Source organism: Salmo salar, chromosome 18, assembly GCF_965601325.2.
Source record: "Salmo salar chromosome 18, fSalSal1, whole genome shotgun sequence".
Lineage (NCBI taxonomy): Eukaryota > Metazoa > Chordata > Actinopteri > Salmoniformes > Salmonidae > Salmo > Salmo salar.
Genome location: NC_138308.1, coordinates 90,300,040 through 90,322,660, shown reverse-complemented (window position 1 = coordinate 90,322,660; position 22,621 = coordinate 90,300,040). Strand labels below are relative to the sequence as shown.

Genomic DNA, 22,621 nt, shown 5'->3' with positions numbered 1-22,621 from the left:
CATTTCTCTGCTTCTTCTTCAGAATGAGTGAAGTACAGTTGAAGTCAGAAGTTTACATACACCTTAGCCAAATACATGTAAACTCAGTTTTTCACAATTCCTGACATCTATCCAAGTAAATATTCCCTGTCTTAGGTCAGTTAGGATCAACACTTTATTTTAAGAATGTGAAATGTCCGAATAATAGTAGAGAGAATTATTTATTTCAGCTTTTATTTCTTTCATCACATTTCCAGTGGGTCAGAAGTTTACATACACTCAATTAGTATTTGTTAGCATTGCCTTTAAATTGTTTAACTTGGGTCAAACTTTTCGGGTAGCCTTCCACAAGCTTCCCACATAAGTGGGAAGCCCATTCCTAGCCCATTCCTCCTGACAGAGCTGGTGTAACTGAGTCAGGTTTGTAGGCCTCCTTGCTCCCACACACTTTTTCAGTTCTGCCCGTAAATGTTCTATAGGATTGAGGTCAAGGCTTTGTGATGGCCACTCCAATACCTTGACTTTGTTGTCCTTAAGCCATTTTGCCACAACTTTGGAAGCATGCTTGGGGTCATTGTCCATTTGGAAGACCAATTTGCGACCAAGCTTTAACTTCCTAACTGATGTCTTGAGATGTTGCTTCAATATATCCACCTAATTTTCCTCCCTCATGATGCCATTTATTTTGTATAGTTCACCAGTCCCTCCTGCAGCAAAGCACCCCCACAACATGATGCTCCCACCCCCATGCTTCACGGTTGGGATGGTGTTCTTCGGCTTGCAAGCCTCCCCCTTTTTCCTCCAAACATAACGATGGTCATGATGGCCAAACAGTTCTATTTTTGTTTCATCAGACCAGAGGACATTTCTCCAAAAAGTACGATCTTTGTCCCCATGTGCAGTTGCAAACCGCAGTCTGGCTTTTTTATGGCGGTTTTGGAGCAGTGGCTTCTTCCTTGCTGAGCGGCCTTTCAGGTTATGTCGATATAGGACTCGTTTTACTGTGGATATAGATACTTTTGTCATGACGTTGGCCTCTTTTGGTACAGGGAGGACAGTTGACCGCCTCCCTTTTGCACCACCACCCAACCTACCTTCCCCCCAATCCACCCTGTGTGTAAAGGGTTGTAAAAACTCTAAAATTCCAGGAGAGTCTCTGGCCACATGGCCCATAGAGAGACACAGGAAATTCTTCCAACTCATAGAATTGGAGAGCCAAGCGACATTTTGTGTTCTGGAGAAGGTATGGAAGATTGGTGAAGAATCCAGCTACGAACTGATCCGCTTGGTACAATTTTGTGATACTCAGAAGAGACAATATAGCCATATTACCATAAAACTGTTTATATAATAGCATCATAATGGTTGTATAGAATGTATTAATAAGGATAAAGCTTTTGTAAGACATTGAGATGCTATGTACTGATGTAATGTGATATAATTGTATTTCTGTAACCAAGTCTAGCTCAGTCATGGGCACGCCCCCAGGGACCCATACAGGACCAGGCGTCATTTGACAAGCCTGTTCGATGGGCACTATAAAACACCCCTTGATTTACATTTCCCCAGACCAGGCCTCCACTCCATTGCGGGTTGGCCCATAGGTTTGACCATCCAAGTACTCTACTGAAAGTGAACTATACCACGTGGTTAACTTTTAGACTATTGATACCGACAGAATAAGAATAAGTCTTTGATATTAATTATTAGTCTGCAGCTAAGTAAATTATATCATTGAACGCGAAGACCAACGAAACAACCATTCTATGACGACATTAATGAATGTCGCTCTGAAAGATCCATTCTAACCGAGAGAGAGAGAGAGAGAGAGAGAGAACGCGGAGAAAACTTCCCAACAGAACCGAACTCTCCAACAAAGAACGATGACACACTGAGCGTAAATATATATTGATTGCAATTGTTCCCGAATGAGTGAGCCTTCAATTGTCAATTGTTAATATTAATGAACTCTGTGTAACTTCTCAGCTGACCGTTTATGACCCATTGTTCAACAGGCCGACCTGCCTGTTTAGCCCACAAGGGCACATTCCTCTACCAATCCTTTGTGACGATAATTACTGTTTGTATGTTTTCTGTTAATTACTTAGTGTAGTAAATAAATTATTTTAAGACAATTGATGTATGGATGATTTTAGTAAAGACTGGGTTCGGGCAGATACAACAATTTACGACGTTTGGAATGAGACTGGACTAAAGGTAAAATACACCATTTAAACCAGAAGATAATCGGCCTATACTATAATAGAATATAATATTATAGTACAGGAAAGTTATATTAGGAAAATTATAGCTTTGTAATCTGAATATTCTCCTTGGTGCCCCGATCTCCTAGTTAATTACAATTAAACGATAAATCAGTTTAATCGCGTGATAATAATTACAGGGAGCTAATTGATAAACATATCTTCAGTTTAATGGTACACCCAAAGACACGACACTTTTGTTCCCGTTTCCTCCAGCATCTTCAGAAGGTCTTTTGCTGTTGTTCTGGGATTGATTTGCACTTTTCACACCAAAGTACGTTCATCTCTAGGAGACAGAACGTGTCTCTTTCCTGAACGGTTTGACGGCTGCATGGTCCCATGGTGTTTATACTTGCGTACTATTGTTTGTACAGATGAACTTGGTACCTTCAGGCATTTGGAAATTGCTCCCAAGGATGAACCAGACTTGTGGAGGTCTACAGTTTTTTTTCTGAGGTTTTGGCTGATTTCTTTTGATTTCCCCATGATGTCAAGCAAAGATGCACTGAGTTTGAAGGTAGCCCTTGAAATACATCCACAGGTACACCTCCAATTAACTCAAATTATGTCAATTAGCCTATCAGAAGCTTCTAAAACCATGACATAATAATGGCCAGACATTATTTTCTGGAATTTTCCAAGCTGTTTAAAGGCACAGTCAACTTAGTGTATGTAAACTTCTGACCCACTGGACTTGTGATACAGTGAATAATAAATGAAATAATCTGCCTGGAAACAATTGTTGGAAAAATTACTTGTGTCATGCACAAAGTAGATGTCCTAACCGACTTGCCAAACTATAGTTTGTTAACAAGAAATTTGTGGAGTGGTAGAAAAATTTGTTTTAATGTCTCAAACCTAAGTGTATGTAAACTTCCGACTTCAACTGTATAATCTAAAGAAAAGCATTGATACTCCACACACAGAGATGCATACAAAGCTCTCCCTCACCCTCCATTTGGCAAATCCTCCTGATTCCTGCTTAGAAGCAAAATCTAAAGCAGGAAGCAGCAGTGACTCACTCAATACGGAGGTGGTCAGATGACTCAGATGCTACGCTACAGGACTGTTTTGCTAGCACAGACTGGAATATGTTCCAGGATTCATCCAATGGCATTGAGGATTATACCACATCAGTCACCAGCTTCATCAATAAGTACATCGATGACATCGTCCCCACAGTGACCGTACGTACGTTTCCCAACCGGAAGCCATGGATTGCAGGTAACATCCTCATCGAGCTAAAGGCTAGAGCTGCCGCTTTCAAGGAGCGGGACACTAATCCGGATGCTTATAAGAAATCCCGCAATGCCCTCAGATGAACCATCAAACAGGCAAAGGGTCAGTACAGGACTAAGATTGAATCTTACTTCACCGGCTCTGACGCTTGTCGGATATGGCAGGGCTTGGAATCTATTACTGACTACAAAGGGAAACCCAGATGAGCTAAATGCTAAATGCCTTTTATGCTCGCTTCGAGGCAAGCAACACTGAAGCATGCATGAGAGCACCAGCTGTTCCGGACGACTGTGTGATCATGCTCTCCGTAGCCGATGTGAGCAAGACCTTTAAACAGGTCAACATTCACAAAGCCGTGGGGCCAGACGAATTACCAGGATGTGTACTCAAAGCATGTGCGGACCAACTGGCAAGTGTCTTCATTGACATTTTAAACCTTTCCCTGGCCTGTAATAACTACATGTTTCAAACAGACCACCATAGTCTCTGTGCCCACTCGCTGTGTATTATTTATCATTGGCCACTTTAATAAATGGATCACTAGTCACTTTAATAATACCACATATCTTGCATTACTCATCTCATATGTATATACGGTATTTTATACCATCTATTGCATCTTGCCTATGCCGCTCTGTCATTGCTCATCCACATATTTATATGTATATATTCTTATTCCATTTCTTTACTTAGATTTGTGTGTATTAGGTAGTTGTTGTGGAATTGTTAGAGTACATGTTAGATATTGCTGCACTGTCAGAACTAGGAGCACAAGCATTTCACTACACTCGCAATAACCATCTGCTAACCATGTGTATGGTACCAATAACATCTGCTAACCATGTGTATGTGACCAATAACATCTGCTAACCATGTGTATGTGACCAATAACATCTGCTAACCTTGTGTATGGTACCAATAACATCTGCTAACCATGTGTATGTGACCAATAACATCTGCTAACCGTGTGTATGGGACCAATAACATCTGCTAACCATGTGTATGTGACCAATAACATCTGTTAACCATGTGTATGGTACCAATAACATCTGCTAACCATGTGACAAATAACATCTGCTAACCATGTGTATGGTACCAATAACATCTGCTAACCATGTGTATGTGACCAATAACATCTGCTAACCATGTGTATGTGACCAATAACATTTGATTTGATTTTATCTATGCATAGTCATTTTACAAATTACCTCGATTAACCTGCACCCCCGCACATTGACTCTGTACTGGTACCCCCTGTATATAGCCTTGTTATTGTTATGTGCATTTCTTGTATTACTTTTTGATTGATTAGATTTTTTTACTTTAGTTTATTTAGTACATATTTTATTAACTCTATTTCTTGAACTGAATTATTAGTTACGGGCAGTACGTAGGCATTTCATGGTAAGGTCAACATCCGTTGTATTCGGCGCATGTGACAAATACAATTTCATTGCCTTGGTCTAAATGAAGCTACTTTTTAGGAATAGAAAAGGATCTCTCCTGAAACTGATAGATGTTTTAAGGGCAGTCTGTAACAGCTGTCTTCGGAATGAGACCAAAGCGCAGCGTGGAAAGTGTTCATGATGTTTTATTTTCACCAAAACACTCAAACAAAATTGAAACGAAAGCTCACAGTTCTGTCAGGTACAGATATGAAACAGAAAACAACCAACCACAAAACACAGGTGGGGGAAAAGGCTGCCTAAGTATGATTCCCAATCAGAGACAACGATAGATAGCTGCCTCTGATTAGGAACCATACTCGGCCAAAAACAAAGAAATAGACAACATAGAATGCCCACCCCACATCACACCTTGACCTAACCAAATAGAGAAATAAAACGTCTCTCTAAGGTCAGGGCGTGACACAGTCATGTCCTTCCGTCATTAAAATAGAGTTGACTGTCTTCATCATCCAAAATGGCCGCATCGTCAGCATCACAAAGAGTGAGAAATATGACACTGATGTTAAACAGTAACCCATCTTTTAGTTGCGAGAGACAACAGAGAAAGAAAGATATAATAGAGCTTCAGTCATTGGTTAGATGTTTTTGGGAAGTCATGTTCTTTCACCATTAAAACTGGCTTCAGGGGGTTCATCATCCAAAATGGCCGCTAATGTCGCGTCACTGTATTTTATAGTCCCCACATAAAGTTTGTGGTCAAAATTAGTTCAATACATATTATCTATGCATAGTCACTCTAATAAGTCTACCTACATATACATATTACCTCAATTACCTCGACTAACCGGTGCCCCCACACATTGGCTCTGTTCCGGTACCCCCTGTATATAGCCTCTCTATTGTTATTTTGCTGCTGCTCTTTAATTACTTGTTCCTTTTATTTCTTATTCTTATTCATATTTTTTTAAACTGTATTGTTGGTTAGTGGCTTGTAAGTAAGCATTTCACTGTAAGGACCTTTTGTTTTATCTGCTGCATGTGACTAATACAATTTGATTTGATGTCATTGATGATCTTTTTGGTCTTCCTGTGACATCGGGTGCTGTAGGTGTCCTGGAGGGCAGGCAGTGTGACAGCTGTAACTCTAGTGTGTAGGTGGAGGGGTTTGCGTGAGAGCGAGGGAGCGAGGGAGCGAGAGACAGACAGAGATAGAGATGTCTGTGTGGGTGGAAGGGTTTGTGGTAAGCATGGGCAGAGGTGTGCCAGCCTCCCTGCCTGCGTATTTATCATCTCCCCGGTGTCTCCCTGCCTGCCTACATATTATCTACCTCCCTGGTGTCTCCCTGGTGTCTCCCTGGTGTCTCCCTGCCTGCCTACATATTATCTACCTCCCCGGTGTCTCACTGGTGTCTCCCTGCCTGCCTACATATTATCTACCTCCCCGGTGTCTCACTGGTGTTTTCCTGATGTCTCCCTGCCTGCCTACATATTATCTACCTCCCCGGTGTCTCACTGGTGTCTCCCTGCCTGCCTACATATTATCTACCTCCCCGGTGTCTCACTGGTGTTTTCCTGATGTCTCCCTGGTGTTTTCCTGGTGTCTCCCTGCTTGCCTACATATGCTCTACCTCCCTGGTGTCTCCCCGGTGTCTCCCTGCCTGCCTACATATTATCTACCTCCCCGGTGTCTCACTGGTGTCTCCCTGCCTGCCTACATATTATCTACCTCCCCGGTGTCTCACTGGTGTTTTCCTGATGTCCCCTGCCTGCCTACATATTATCTACCTCCCCGGTGTCTCACTGGTGTCTCCCTGCCTGCCTACATATTATCTACCTCCCCGGTGTCTCACTGGTGTCTCCCTGCCTGCCTACATATTATCTACCTCCCCGGTGTCTCACTGGTGTCTCCCTGCCTGCCTACATATTATCTACCTCCCCGGTGTCTCACTGGTGTCTCCCTGCCTGCCTACATATTATCTACCTCCCCGGTGTCTCACTGGTGTTTTCCTGATGTCTCCCTGGTGTTTTCCTGGTGTCTCCCTGCTTGCCTACATATGATCTACCTCCCTGGTGTCTCCCCGGTGTCTCCCTGCCTGCCTACATATTATCTACCTCCCCGGTGTCTCACTGGTGTCTCCCTGCCTGCCTACATATTATCTACCTCCCCGGTGTCTCTCTGGTGTTTTCCTGATGTCTCCCTGGTGTTTTCCTGGTGTCTCCCAGCCTGCCTACATATGCTCTACCTCCCTGGTGTCTCCCCGGTGTCTCCCTGCCTGTCTACATATTATCTACCTCCCCGGTGTCTCCCTGCCTGCCTACATATTATCTACCTCCCTGGTGTCTCCCCGGTGTCTCCCTGGTGTCTCCCTTCCTGCCTGTGTATTTCCCTGGTGACTCCCTGGTGTCTCCCTTCCTGCCTGTGTATTTCCCTGGTGACTCCCTGGTGTCTCCCTCCCTGCCTGTGTATGTCCCTGGTGACTCCCTGGTGTCTCCCTCCCTGCCTGTGTATTTCCCTGGTGACTCCCTGGTGTCTCCCTTCCTGCCTGTGTATTTCCCTGGTGACTCCCTGGTGTCTCCCTCCCTGCCTGTGTATGTCCCTGGTGTCTCACTGCTTGTACTACCCTCATCTGACCACAAGGGGTAGAGAGACATGGAGGGAGAGATACTATACAGTACAGTCGTGGCCAAAAGTTTTGAGAATGATACAAATACTAATTTCCACAAAGTTTGCTGCTTCAGTGTCTTTAGATATTTTTGTCAGATGTTACTATGGAATACTGAAGTATAATTACAAGCATTTCATAAGTGTCAAAGGCTTTTATTGACGATTACATGAAGTTGATGCAAAGAGTCAATATTTTCAGTGTTGACCCTTCTTTTTCAAGACCTCTGCAATCTGCCCTGGCATGCTGTCAATTAATTTCTGGGCCACATCCTGACTGATTGTAGCCCATTCTTGCATAATCAATGCTTGGAGTTTGTCAGAATTTGTGGGTTTTTGTTTGTCCACCCGCCTCTTGAGGATTGACCACAAGTTCTCAATGGGATTAAGGTCTGGGGAGTTTCCTGGCCATGGACTCAAAATATCAATGTTTTGTTCCCCGAGCCACTTAGTTATCACTTTGCCTTATGGCATGGTGCTCCATCATGCTGGAAAACGCATTGTTCGTCACCAAACTGTTCCTGGATGGTTGGGAGAAGTTGCTCTCGGAGGATGTGTTGGTACCATTCTTTATTCATGGCTGTGTTCTTAGGCAAAATTGTGAGTGAGCCCACTCCCTTGGCTGAGAAGTAACCCCACACATGAATGGTCTCAGGATGCTTTACTGTTGGCATGACACATGACTGATGGTAGCGCTCACCTTGTCTTCTCCGGACAAGCTTTTTTCCGGATGCCCCAAACAATCGGAAAGGGGATTCATCAGAGAAAATGACTTTACCCCAGGCCTCAGCAGCCCAATCCATGTACCTTTTGCAGAATATCAGTCTGTCCCTGATGTTTTTCTTGGAGAGAAGTGGCTTCTTTGCTGCCCTTCTTGACACCAGGCCATCCTCCAAAAGTGTTCACCTTACTTTGCGTGCAGATGCACTCACACCTGCCTGCTGCCATTCCTGAGCAAGCTCTGTACTGGTGGTGCCCCGATCCAGCAGCTGAATCAACTTTAGGAGACGGTCCTGGCGCTTGCTGGACTTTCTTGGGCACCCTGAAGACTTCTTCACAACAATTTAACTGTTCTCCGTGAAGTTCTTGATGATCCGATAAATGGTTGATTTAGGTGCAATCTTACTGGCAGCAATATCCTTGCCTGTGAAGCCCTTTTTGTGCACAGCAATGATGACGGCACATGTTTCCTTGCAGGTAACCATTGTTGACAGAGGAAGAACAATGATTCCAAGCACCACCCTCCTTTTGAAGCTTCCAGTCTGTTATTCAAACTCAATCAGCATGACAGAGTGATCTCCAGCCGTGTCCTCGTCAACACTCACACCTGTGTTAATGAGAGAATCACTGACATGATGTCAGCTGGTCCTTTTGTGGCAGGGCTGAAATGCAGTGGAAATGTTTTTGGGGGGATTCAGTTCACTTGCATGGCAAAGAGGGACTTTGCAATTAATTGCAATTCATCTGATCACTCTTCATAACATTCTGGAGTATATGCAAATTGCCATCATACAAACTTTGGCAGCAGACTTTGTGGAAATGAATATTTGTGTCAATCTCAAAACTTTTGGCCAAGACTGTACATAGAAGAGAGGGAGAGAGAGAGAGAGAGAGAGAGAGAGAGAGAGAGAGAGAGAGAGAGAGAGAGAGAGAGAGAGATGTAGAGCTAGTGTGTGTGTGTGTGTGTGTGTGTGTGTGTGTGTGTGTGTGTGTGTGTGTGTGTGTGTGTGTGTGTGTGTGTGTGTGTGTGTGTGTGTGTGTGTTGGTGTAGATGTTCGTGCCGATACTGCTCTCTCTGTCCTCTCCCCCATCACAACTCTAGCTATCACATCTCTTATTTAGATAGATCTGAGTGTGTGTGTGTGTGTGTCAGCGGTGGAAAAATAAAGATACTTAATAGATAATGATTCAAGTAAAAATCCTAAAGTTCCACAGGGGGCCGACACTGTGGGCTGCAGCCCAGTGAGCACAGGCCAAAGCCTTTTGAACATCTGTTTGTTTTGGTCTTGTCCGGACAGTCCATCTATTTTTATGGGTGGGGTTGCGGTCCAGACCGGCCTTGATTTAAACATCCACGGACCGGATCAAATCTGAACCAATCAGACACACGTCTGTGTGTTTGAACCGGCCTTGATATCAACGTCCAAAGATATCCAGTCCCGGACAGGCCTATATTTGGCCCAAACAGAGACATCTATAATTGGTTCAGATGTGATGTGGTCCGCACCAGCCTTGACATTTGACAGGACTAAATCTGAACCAATCATAGACATCTATGTTTCACAAGTTTGGACAGCACGGTACAGTACAGCACAGCAGAGTACAGTACATTACAGTACAGAACAGTAAAGAAAAGTATATTATATTACAGTAAAGTACAGTACAACAGTACAGCACAGTAGAGTATAGTATACTATACTATATTGTACCCAATTTTACTCTAATGTACTCTACTTAAGACTTAAAATGAACCGAAAAATATGTATTTTCAACGTCATTGTGCTTACTGGGACTATTGTAGTTTCACAGGGGTATAGGGGGGAGTCAGAACATCCAGGACTGGGCCTGTCAGTAAGTTCATTACTTATTTGCCATGTACTGGTGTAGCTAAGTACTGAAACTACACGCTAATACGTTTTTGCAAAAAAGTGTAGTAAAATATTTGTGAAGAAGGCAAGAATTGTCTTTCTTTTTCTGGATCAGACCTATTTAATTTCTTACTTGAAACATCGTCTTTGTGCTTGATATGCTAAATTCCACATTCTGTTAGCGTATTACTCCAGAGGGATTTGTTCTTACAATTTGTAGTCTAGGACATTTCTGATTTAGATATAATAACTTATCACAAAGTCATTTATTTCAAAGAAACTTTAACTAAATGTTTCTTAAGGGTAACTTTAGTATAGCTTAACTTCTTCCCGTGTGAAGTAATTGGTAACTATTTTCAGAGTAGCTTCCCCAACACTGGGGACTAGTGTGTGCATCCCAAATTACACCCTATTCTATATATAGTGCACTACTTTTGACCAGGGCCCACAAGGTGCCATTTGGGATGTAACCAGTAAGAGTTATGCTGAGGGGACTACAATAATTTATCACCAGGCCTTTTAACACTCAATACATTTTCTTTACAAGGTCTGACACACACACACACCCACACCCACACCCACACTCAGGCCAACCATCGACAGACAGTGAAATGTGCAAGAGGGAAACTCAACACAAAAAATGATTTAGCTTCTTTCATTTTTATCAGTTTATTTGGCAAATGAATCAAACTTGTTTGGTATTTTATTTATTTACAATAGTAAAAAATAAATCCTTTGTCGGCGATATTTAGGATTATACATTGGACACAGTGCAATTATTGTAACATGTCCCTTCTCATAATGTCCCAAATGGCACCCTATTCCCACTGGATTTCACTACATCTGGCAAGGGCACATAGGGCTCTGGTCAAAAGTAGTGCACTACCCATAGGGCTCTGGTCAAAAGTAGTGCACTATGTAGGGAATAGGGTGCCATTTGGAACACACATATAAAGTGCATTGTACTTTGTCATCATCATCACATGGATATTTAACAATACAAAGAAGAAAATAAAAACATGATTCCAGGCAGCGGCCTAAATCACACCCTATCCCCTACACAGTCCGCTGCTTTTGCTATTGGAGATAGGGTGTCATTTGGGACGTAGACAATAAGAACAACAATAATATGTCAGCTCTGTTATGTCACAGTATCATCAACCAATCAAATCCCTTGTTCAGGGCCTGACTTCCTTATTCTATGAGGGACACATCCTAACTTTTTTTGATCAGACCCTTTTTTTACATACCCAAATCTAACTGCCTGTAGCTCAGGACCTGAAGCAAAGATATGCTGATTCTTGCATATTCTTGATACCATTTGAAAGGAAACACATTGAAGTTTGTGGAAATGTGAAATTAATGTAGGAGAATATAACACATTAGATCTTGTAAAAGAAAATACAGTTTTTCTTGTTTTGTTTGTTCCATCATCTTTGAAATGCAAGAGAAAGGCCAACATGTAATAGTCCAGTTTAGGCGCAGTTTAGATTTTTGCCACTATATGGCAGCAGTGTATGTGCAACGTTTTAGACTGATTCAATGAATCATTGCATTTCTGTTCAAAATGTTGTATCAAGACTGCCCAAATGTGCCTAATTGGTTTATTGATACATTTTCAAGTTCATAACTGTGCACTCTCCTCAAACAATAGCATGGTATTATTTCACTGTAATAGCTACTGTAAATTGGACAGCGCAGTTAGATTAACAAGAATTTAAGCTTTCTGCCCATATCAGATATGTCTATGTCCTGGGAAATGTTCTTGTTACTTACAACATCATGCTAATCACATTAGCCTACGTTAGCTCAACCGTCACGCAGGGGACCCACCAATCCTGTAGAGGTTTTAAGTTTAAGTTAGGATTCTCCCCTAAGAAACAATGACAATTCAACCATAAACAATGTTTAATCTGTGAAGGCTATACATGGTCCCAGTGAAGTAAGTTTAGCTCTCAGGTACCGCTATAGACAAAATGGCCTAACATGACATTTGACCATGTTCTAAAATGTTAACGAATGGGGTTTACATAGCCTAGTGATTTCCATGTGCTGAAAGCTCTTTACACAGTGGGAAAGGCTAGTTGATTTAGTGAGTCAGTCTCTTTTGATTTTCTCCTATGTGCGCACACACACACACACACACACACACACACACACACACACACACACACACACACACACACACACACACACACACACACACACACACACACACACACCACACACACACACACACACACACACACACACACACACACACACACACACGCAGGTGGCTTAGGTTTAGTGGTTCTTTTGTTAAGCAGCAAAAGCCTTCCTTAGCAACGGAATCCATTTACACAGACTCCGATATGAGAGAGAGAGAGAGAGAGCGAGAGAGAGGTAGAGAGAGAGAGGGAGCTAGAGAGAGAGAGGTAGAGAGAGAGAGAGATGAAGGAGAGATGGGTAAAGTTAGGAACGTGGGGGGAAAAGTGGGAAGCATGGGCAGAGAGAAGAGGTGGGAGAAAGAAAGTTGGGGTAGGGGTTGGGGATAAAATGTTCCTAGATCAGTCTTGTTTGATCAGGGTCTTGTATATCATCTCAACATCAGATGTGATAGGCTATCATACTATTTCAGAGCTGGTGAATGCCTTTACTTTGAAATACACCAGACAGAGATGCATACGTGATGAATACATCAACCAAAATAAACCACTAGTCATAAGTAAGAAATATGGCACTTTTTAGCATAATCCACCACACATTGTTTCAAGAAATGATTTTGACCATTGATAAGAACACACACACACACACACACACACACTTAACAACCATATTATTTAAACTCATGCCCTGATGACGAATATGTAAAGATATGTAAAATATGTAAAAATATGTTTCTGTACAGCATTGAATAAGGAAAATAACCCCCTTTCTCTCCTGACGAGACAGTGGCAAGGGTATAGAAATAGAATGAGTAGAATCTATTTATATAGGTTTGTCTACAGCAGTATGGCCCATCTTGGTGTGTTTATACATATGAGAGTCAAGTTTTTATCCTGGAGGGCCACCGTGTCTGCTGTAGTTTTCATTCCTCTGTTAATTGACCAATTAACCAATTAACATCACTGATTGGCTATAGAGTGTTCACAGCTGGTTTCCAGGTGTGATTCAAGAGACAAATTGAAAGTCAATGATGAGGATCACCTGGTTCGTGATCATCAGGCACCAAAACGGAAGAAAACGGAGTGAAACTAAAATGGACAACCTGCCGTATTTTCATTCCTCCGATTCGATCCTCCGATTTCTATTGGACAAATTCAGGTAAGTCCCGCCCTGTTTCATTCAAGAAATTTTGCAACAGAATCAGCGGAATGAATACACCCATGGATTTTTCCAACAAGAAACACTTTCATTTTCGTTGCACAAAAGAACAGGACTGCAGGCCTCCAGGAGCCTAACCATTTCCTGTCGGTTGTTGTTTATAAACATCACATTGCAACATTACAGTATTGGCATTGTGAACCACGGGGTGAGACACACACACACACACACACACACACACACACACACACACACACACACACACACACACACACACACACACACACACACACACACACACACACACAGTGCTAGGTCGTTCCATCCCTGCTCTATAGGCATAACAGAGTATATATTCACGATAATGGGATTCAATGACATTTGAGGACGCACCTCACATAAGAACACATCAGAGTTTCCACCCCCGTGGAAGAACGATTCCATCAGTTTCCACCACCGTGGTTAAACGATTCCATCAGAGAGTTTCCACCACCGTGGTTGAACGATTCCATCAGAGAGTTTCCACCACCGTGGTTGAACGATTCCATCAGTTTCCACCACCGTGGTTGAACGATTCCATCAGTTTCCACCACCGTGGTTGAAACGATTCCATCAGAGCCCAGTTTCCACCACCGTGGTTGAACGATTCCATCAGTTTCCACCACCGTGGTTGAACGATTCCATCAGTTTCCACCACCGTGGTTAAACGATTCCATCAGTTTCCACCACCGTGGTTGAACGATTCCATCAGTTTCCACCACCGTGGTTGAACAATTCCATCAGTTTCCACCACCGTGGTTAAACGATTCCATCAGTTTCCACCACCGTGGTTGAACGATTCCATCAGTTTCCACCACCGTGGTTGAACGATTCCATCAGTTTCCACCACCGTGGTTGAACGATTCCATCAGTTTCCACCACCGTGGTTGAACGATTCCATCAGAGTGACCAGGGGTGAATTCATTATTCACAAATATCAACCCAATATAAACCCAATATAAACCTGTTGTCTTCTGCTTTGAAGGCTGACACAAGCAGATAATACTTATCTGGATGTTATCATAGATATACATAATATCTAGATCTATCTAGAATCTAGTTCTATAATCAGTCACATGGTGATCCATAATTAAGGTTTTGTAAATTTAGGCTAACATGTTTCTGTTTATTTTTTCTTGTTGAAGGTTGTGAGAGTTTGATTTGAAGGGATTCTATCAGTCATTAGTTCCAGTTCCCCCTCTCTCAGTTGTAGCTTTTTGAGATTGATCTGTACAAGGTAGTAAGTAACACTGTTGGAGCTATTTTATCCACTACAAACACATTGAACGTTATTGAAGAGGAGTTAGGTACGATAAGGCCAAAGGAAGAGTTACAGAATCTGCATTTTCAAGGAATTGGAGGAATTGGGTTTGCATTCATTGCCTGACAACACTAAAGACCCAATGGAACCCTATTCCCTACCTAGTGCACTGCTTTGCAGGGCCCATAGAGCTCACAATTAGTGCACTATATCGACAACAAGGTGCCATTCGGGGCTCAGCCTAACAGGGAAAGCATGTGATTGTTTGCAGTCCATCCCGCTGAATAGAAAACTATAGAAAAGACACCATTTTACAAAGTAGAAAAATTCCATCATCAACATTATGAACAAGTTAATGTCCAGTAAGTTAATGTCCAGTAAGTTAATGTCCAGTAAGTTATTGTCCAGTAAGTTAATGTCCAGTAAGTTAATGTCCAGTAAGTTAATGTCCAGTAAGTTATTGTCCAGTAAGTTAACGTCCAGTAAGTTAATGTCCAGTAAGTTAATGTCCAGTAAGTTATTGTCCAGTAAGTTAATGTCCAGTAAGTTAATGTCCAGTAAGTTATTGTCCAGTAAGTTAACGTCCAGTAAGTTAACGTCCAGTAAGTTAATGTCCAGTAAGTTCATGTCCAGTAAGTTATTGTCCAGTAAGTTAATGTCCAGTAAGTTAATGTCCAGTAAGTTAATGTCCAGTAAGTTATTGTCCAGTAAGTTAATGTCCAGTAAGTTAATGTCCAGTAAGTTAATGTCCAGTAAGTTCATGTCCAGTAAGTTAATGTCCAGTAAGTTAATGTCCAGTAAGTTATTGTCCAGTAAGTTATTGTCCAGTAAGTTAATGTCCAGTAAGTTAATGTCCAGTAAGTTCATGTCCAGTAAGTTAACGTCCAGTAAGTTAACGTCCATTAAGTTAACGTCCATTAAGTTAACGTCCAGAAAGTTAACGTCCAGAAAGTTAATGTCCAGAAAGTTAATGTCCAGAAAGTTAATGTCCAGAAAGTTAATGTCCAGAAAGTTAATGTCCAGTAAGTTAATGTCCAGTAAGTTAATGTCCAGTAAGTTAATGTCCAGAAAGTTAACGTCCAGTAAGTTAACGTCCAGTAAGTTAACGTCCAGTAAGTTAACGTCCAGTAAGTTAACGTCCAGAAAGTTAATGTCCAGTAAGTTAACGTCCAGTAAGTTAACGTCCAGTAAGTTATTGTCCAGTAAGTTAACGTCCAGTAAGTTAACGTCCAGTAAGTTAACGTCCAGTAAGTTAATGTCCAGTAAGTTAATGTCCAGTCCTGTGCTCCATTTTGAGAGTTGCTTGTTATAGTTTGTTCTTCGTTTATTTGATTTTTTTACTAATTGTCCATTTAAACACCAAGCCCTATTAGACTTTCCCTTTTTTCCCAACACAGCTGACTATCACCATGACTGGTACATCACATGGCACATATAGTCCACAGTAGTATTTTACCATTGTTGCTGTGTTGCTGTTGATGTCTGTACTAAACAGTGAATACAGTTGCAGAATTGAGAGCAAACAAGCATGATTATGATTCTTTTTAAGACAGTGTACATTTATATCTCTGGTTTCTGTTCAGTTTGTGGGCGTCATCCTAATAGTCTAATTTTGTGTCCTCTCCTCGTCTCCTTTCCTTACTAACCACATATCCAGTCAGTGTCTTTCAACCATCAGAGGTCGTGAAGGAAAGGAGACAAGGAAATGGAAGCCGTTCCATTAGGATGCAGAACTAACCTAAAGTATTCTCATTGTACCACAAGTAACTCTGTCATTGGAGCCTTTGTACATCAGTTAACTACAAGCTGCCCTTTCAGGGATAAAACTAACCTCATTATAATCTCTCTGTCGTGTGTGTGTGTGTGTGTGTGTGTGTGTGTGTGTGTGTGTGTGTGTGTGTGTGTGTGTGTGTGTGTGTGTGTGTGTGTGTGTGTGTGTGTGTGTGTGTGTGTGTGTGTGTGTGTGTGTGTGTGTCTGTCTGTCTGTGTGAGAATGAATCCGCGGGTCACATTACCCTACCGCGCCTGGTGCCTCATTTCATGCCACCGCTGCTCGGCTCACCTTGCAAAACCTCATTAACCCACCGCACCGTTGATCCGGCTGAGGCTAAGATGCGTCAGCTTCTCTCTTGCAGACGTCCAGAGATACAGAGCCGAGAGGGAGCGTGTGGTATGGAGCTTGTGTTGAGACATAGACAGCATTGAGAGAGAGGGGAAATGAGGGGTATATAGGCCAATAGAATCATTTAGATAAAACCCCATAGAGTCGGTTTTGTGTTTTACATTCCCTCAGGGGCAGACTGGTCCATTTTTAGGCAGTGGGACTGTCGAACTTGCCAGGACTGATTTCTGCTCCCAGTCTGGTCCTGCATTCCGTTCTGGTGTGCTGCTGTTGGCTAATGTCCATGCATCGGCAGCTAATCAATAGAACCCTATTGGATTTGGATCCATGTTCACTTCACCTGACATGAAGGGTAGTCAATATGCCGTTTACATTGTCGCTTTTCAGACGTGGGTTGATCAATCGTTATCATTTAACTTGTCTGCCTAAATCAATACTTCTAAACCCACATGTACATAATCAATAGGCCCAGTTGAAATTGTATTTCAAGTCCCATTAAGGATAACAAATGATATCGAATTCCGATGTATAGACCTATTAATTGTTGTGATTGCCTGTCACACAATACTTTCAACCTATGATCATTCTAAAAGGATACTAGCCAGATATGCCAGAATCCCTCTGCTGTCACTTGGTTAGAACCCACCTCGTCATTTAGAACCATTAGTTAGAACTAGAAAGGTTAGAACCCACCTCGTCATTTAGAACCATTAGTTAGAACTAGAATGGTTAGAACCCACCTCGTCATTTAGAACCATTAGTTAGAACTAGAATGGTTAGAACCCACCTCGTCATTTAGAACCATTAGTTAGAACTAGAATGGTTAGAACCCACCTCGTCATTTAGAACCATTAGTTAGAACTAGAATGGTTAGAACCCACCTCGTCATTTAGAACCATTAGTTAGAACTAGAATGGTTAGAACCCACCTCGTCATTTAGAACCATTAGTTAGAACTAGAATGGTTAGAACCCACCTCGTCATTTAGAACCATTAGTTAGAACTAGAATGGTTAGAACCCACCTCGTCATTTAGAACCATTAGTTAGAACTAGAATGGTTAGAACCCACCTCGTCATTTAGAACCATTAGTTAGAACTAGAATGGTTAGAACCCACCTCGTCATTTAGAACCATTAGTTAGAACTAGAATGGTTAGAACCCACCTCGTCATTTAGAACCATTAGTTAGAACTAGAATGGTTAGAACCCACCTCGTCATTTAGAACCATTAGTTAGAACTAGAATGGTTAGAACCCACCTCGTCATTTAGAACCATTAGTTAGAACTAGAATGGTTAGAACCCACCTCGTCATTTAGAACCATTAGTTAGAACTAGAATGGTTAGAACCCACCTCGTCATTTAGAACCATTAGTTAGAACTAGAATGGTTAGAACCCACCTCGTCATTTAGAACCATTAGTTAGAACTAGAATGGTTAGAACCCACCACACCACAAAGTGATGGAAACTCCGCCAAAGGCCCTGTGAACACGAGCCCCGGCTGTGATACACGTTTTGTCACCTCTCGCTCTGTCTGTCTGGAAAGATAAACTCACAGGGCTGTGTTTTCTCCTTCTCTCCACACCAGGCCTGTTTTCCAATGAATTATTTAACCGTACAACGAGTGAGACGTGTGAAAACGACGGTCTGGTTAGCTGGCTCCCGATAGAATTTCCCTTGACCTTAGACACAGATCTAGAATCAGATTTCACTTCCCAAATTGGTTAAATTAACCAGTAAGGGGGAGAATGCAAAAACTGACCATAGAGCAGAATCAAGTAGGGACTACAAGCATCAGCTCGCTGGTCGCTATCCATGGTGCTGAAATGAGCTTTTGACGCACATTGGCAATGTCTTGACGCTGTGTTTCGCTGTCCGTGGAGCTGAAACGATTTTAGCTGCCCGGTGTGTTTCTAGAATTACTAGAACGATGACTTGACTGTAATTGCATTTCTATACCTCACGACTGTAGGCCGGCAACATACAGATGATTGCTTAGTAGCTCTAAAATAAATGTTTTTGGTTGATAGCATTGGTAATAACAGGGAAACCTTTTAGGGCTTGTGGGCTTTTCAAAAAATGGTATGTTTCTTCTCCAAGGGTAACAATGAATCAGCCTTTATATCGGCTTTGTCTGTCTGTCTGTCTGTCTGTCTGTCTGTCTGTCTGTCTGTCTGTCTGTCTGTCTGTCTGTCTGTCTGTCTGTCTGTCTGTCTGTCTGTCTGTGTGTCTGTCTGTCTGTCTGTCTGTCTGTCTGTCTGTCTGTCTGTCTGTCTGTCTGTCTGTCTGTCTGTCTGTCTGTCTGTCATGCGTTATATGCCTGTGTTTTACCAAGGGCTTTAGTCATCATCGGCAACAAGATCATTGTGACATGATAGTTTCTAAGGTTTTGAATGAAAACCTCAAGATCGTAGCATTCTCACCTAACACACATTACCATTGTTGGCAAGTTAGCGCATCATAAGTAAGTTAGCGCATCATAAGCAAGTTAGCGCATCATAAGCAAGTTAGCTCATCACAAGCAAGTTAGCTCATGATAAGCAAGTTAGCTCATCACAAGCAAGTTAGCTCATCATAAGCAAGTTAGCTCATCATAAGCAAGTTAGCTCATCATAAGCAAGTTAGCTCATCATAAGCAAGTTAGCTCATCATAAGCAAGTTAGCTCATCATAAGCAAGTTAGCTCATGATAAGCAAGTTAGCTCATCATAAGCAAGTTAGCTCACCATAAGCAAGTTAGCTCACCATAAGCAAGTTAGCTCATCACAAGCAAGTTAGCGCATCACAAGCAAGTTAACTCATCACAAGCAAGTTAGCTCATGATAAGCAAGTTAGCTCATCATAAGCAAGTTAGCTCATGATAAGCAAGTTAGCTCATCATAAGCAAGTTAGCTCATGATAAGCAAGTTAGCTCATCATAAGCAAGTTAGCTCATCATAAGCAAGTTAGCTCACCATAAGCAAGTTAGCTCACCAAATGCAAGTTAGCTCATCATAAGTAAGTTAGCTCATCATAAGTAAGTTAGCTCATCATAAGTAAGTTAGCTCATCTTCCATCGAGGCCACTCCTTAGGCTGTACTACTCGTGCTCACCCTCTGAACGAGTAGCCTTTTAGAGGCCTATGATCCCCCACTGAAGTGCATTGTAAAGCGTTTAACCTGAGCCCCACACAATCACAGTACTGAACCACCAACTCTATCCATTGGGTTACAGTATAGCCTAGGCCCAGGGCAAACCATCCCAGACTTTCTCAGTCCAGTCCATGGCCCCTCATCCTTTGATGAATGAGAGCCACATCCGCCCCTGCAACTCTGATCTAGACCCTGGAGAAGGATGGGAAGGGGGTTACATTGCCAGGTCACCACCCCACACCCTCCCTCTTGCCCTTTGACCTCACTGAGTCCTCTCCCTAAAGCTTACCCCCTCACTGGAGATCCTAGGGGGGTCATTACCATGTCCCTTGATCTCACCGCCACAGTCTCTTCTGGATGTCCAGGTTTGCTGGAGGCCCTGGGTCACAGAGCTAGGTTGGAGGGCGTACACCCACACCTCCTCCAATACCGTCATCATCCTGCACCCCTTCTATATACGTCGCTACACCCCCTCCCTAGACATTGCTGAAGGTCCAGGGCCGGAGGGAGGGGTTGGAGCGGTCGTAGCCATGAACAATGCTTCCCTATACGTCACTGGACGTCCTGGCTCGAGGTCTCAGACTCAGATTTGACGGGACACACCCACAACACGCCAACCAGAGCCCCTTCTGTATATCCGGGTTCCTGAACGCATATATAATAGGATTTATGACTGAATTACACGCCGCCAGCAGCACCGTAGAGTATGTATATATGATAGGATAGCTTGAATCCGCCACGATAGAATACATAGCAAACGGCAGCCAACACATGGCGAAGGCGCAGAGAATCACGGAGAGCGTCTGGACTCCTTTGGTCGTGGAAATGGCGAGGAACTGATGCTGGACCGCGATTTGCTGAGCGTGACGGAACGCGATCCGACAGATCTGTAGGTAGAGTTGCATCATCAACGCGAAAACCAGTAGGAAGAAGACAGCGAGGGCAACAGCGTTGGATTTGGTGACGGGTCGACAGACTGAGCACGTTGATTGGTCGTCTAGGCAGTTCCACCCGAGGGCGGGGAGGACGCCGAGGACCAGACACACCAACCAGATGACCCCTACCACCAGGTATGTGAAGAGGACAGTCCGCTCCGTGTGGTAGGTCAGCGCGTTGTACAGCGACAGGTACCTGTAACGCAATGAACACTCGAAATACAGTCCTTGTTTTACATTCACATTTACACCTTTAGCACATTTACACCCACTGCATTCAACAACACCGCATATCACTGTCATTGCAAGTAAAACTTTTCTCAGCAAAGCAGCTATCCGCAAAGGCAGAAAATTTGAAAATGTCTGTATCCCTGCAATTCTAATTTTAAGATGTAAAGAGAGACATAAATATTACCATACCTGTCCACGGTGATCGCCAAGATATTCAAGATGGATGCCGAGAATGCCGCAATAAGTATCCCTGTGGCAACCAAGGTCACGACCTCTCCCTCGACGAGATAGGTGAACACGAAGTTCAGGATGAGACCGAGACCCGCCAGGAGGTCGGCGAATGCCAGCGAGCCAATCAGGATGAACATCGGCGCTCTGAGGGTCGGCGTGTAGAAGAGGACGGCGATGACCAGAGCGTTCTCGCAGGCGATGAGTGTACCCGTGACACATAACGCCACATCCCATGGGCTGACATCCTGTTGATGACAATAATCATCATCATATCCTTATCATGATTATCATCGTTATAATGCTAATAACAATAATAACAACCACAATAATAAAATCTAAATCATCATAACAACAACAACAATAATAATAATCATTTATATGTTAAGCAAATCTCAAAACACCCAAAGGTCTTATCCAGTAAGATTTTTGTTTAAGCAATGAAATCAGCAATCACAACATAAAAGTAAACTGAACTTGATGACGTGATGTTCTAACCTGTTGTGAGGTCAGAGGTCGTAAGTCAAGGTCGGAGGTATGGGTGCGGCCGGGGACGTCGGAGGAGGAGGAGGTGTTAACCCCGGGGAGGTCAGGGTAGGGGTCAGGGTAGGGGTCAAGCCAGGGGTCCAGGGACGAGGGGTCAAAGGTCGAGGAGGAAGTAGTGTTCTGGGGGAGGCCGCCGCTGCTCATAGTTGCAGCTAGGGAGAGGATCATATCTGAATGGAGGGAGGGGAGAGAAGAAGAAGGGGGGGGAATAGGCTGTATTGAAATAATAAGAAGAAAAGACACCATAGTGTTAGCTTTAGGAACGTGTTTCGTTAGATCAAAACGGATACAGAAAACAGAGCATTATGGGTACTGTAGTATATCATGCTACAGAGGGTGAGGAGAGGGAAAGGAGGATATGAGTCCAGGGGGCAGAGATGAGGGGAGAGTTGGGGGAGAGAGGGAGGATGTAGAAGGGAAGGTGAGGTAAGAGAGCGGGAGAGGATTGAGGAGGGGAGAGAGAGAGACAGAGAGAGAGAGAGTCATAGCAGAGGTCTCCATCACTATAGAGGAATAATGCAACGATTCCCTTCTCAAATAAAAACAAACCCTCCCTCCCTCTATCTATCCATCTATCCATATATATAGCTGAAGTCGGAAGTTTAAATACACTTAGGTTGGAGTCATTAAAACTCATTTTCAACCACTACACAAATTTCTTGTTAACAAACTATAGTTTTGGCA

The 22,621-nt window shown here is 42.9% G+C and overlaps 1 protein-coding gene across 1 annotated transcript; it reads right to left on the bottom strand.

The window, feature by feature from the left end:
- Nucleotides 1–18,392: 18,392 nt before the first annotated feature.
- Nucleotides 18,393–22,137, bottom strand: LOC106578053 (G-protein coupled receptor 12). Its single transcript, XM_014156619.3, has 3 exons — nucleotides 21,890–22,137; nucleotides 21,353–21,639; nucleotides 18,393–21,128 (listed from the first exon to the last, which is right to left on the bottom strand). The coding sequence occupies exons 1-3, from the start codon at nucleotides 22,103–22,105 to the stop codon at nucleotides 20,543–20,545; spliced, it is 1,089 nt and encodes a 362-aa protein (XP_014012094.1). The 5' UTR covers nucleotides 22,106–22,137; the 3' UTR covers nucleotides 18,393–20,542.
- Between the last annotated feature and the right edge of the window lie 484 nt (nucleotides 22,138–22,621).

Excerpts from the sequence above, each read along its gene's own strand:
- LOC106578053 (XM_014156619.3), bottom strand. The coding sequence starts at position 22,105 with ATGATCCTCTCCCTAGCTGCAACTATGAGCAGCGGCGGCCTCCCCCAG. Across the intron at positions 21,640-21,889 it reads GACCTCTGACCTCACAACAG|GATGTCAGCCCATGGGATGT; the intron begins GTTAGAACATCA and ends TGTCATCAACAG. Across the intron at positions 21,129-21,352 it reads TTGGCGATCACCGTGGACAG|GTACCTGTCGCTGTACAACG; the intron begins GTATGGTAATAT and ends ATTGCGTTACAG.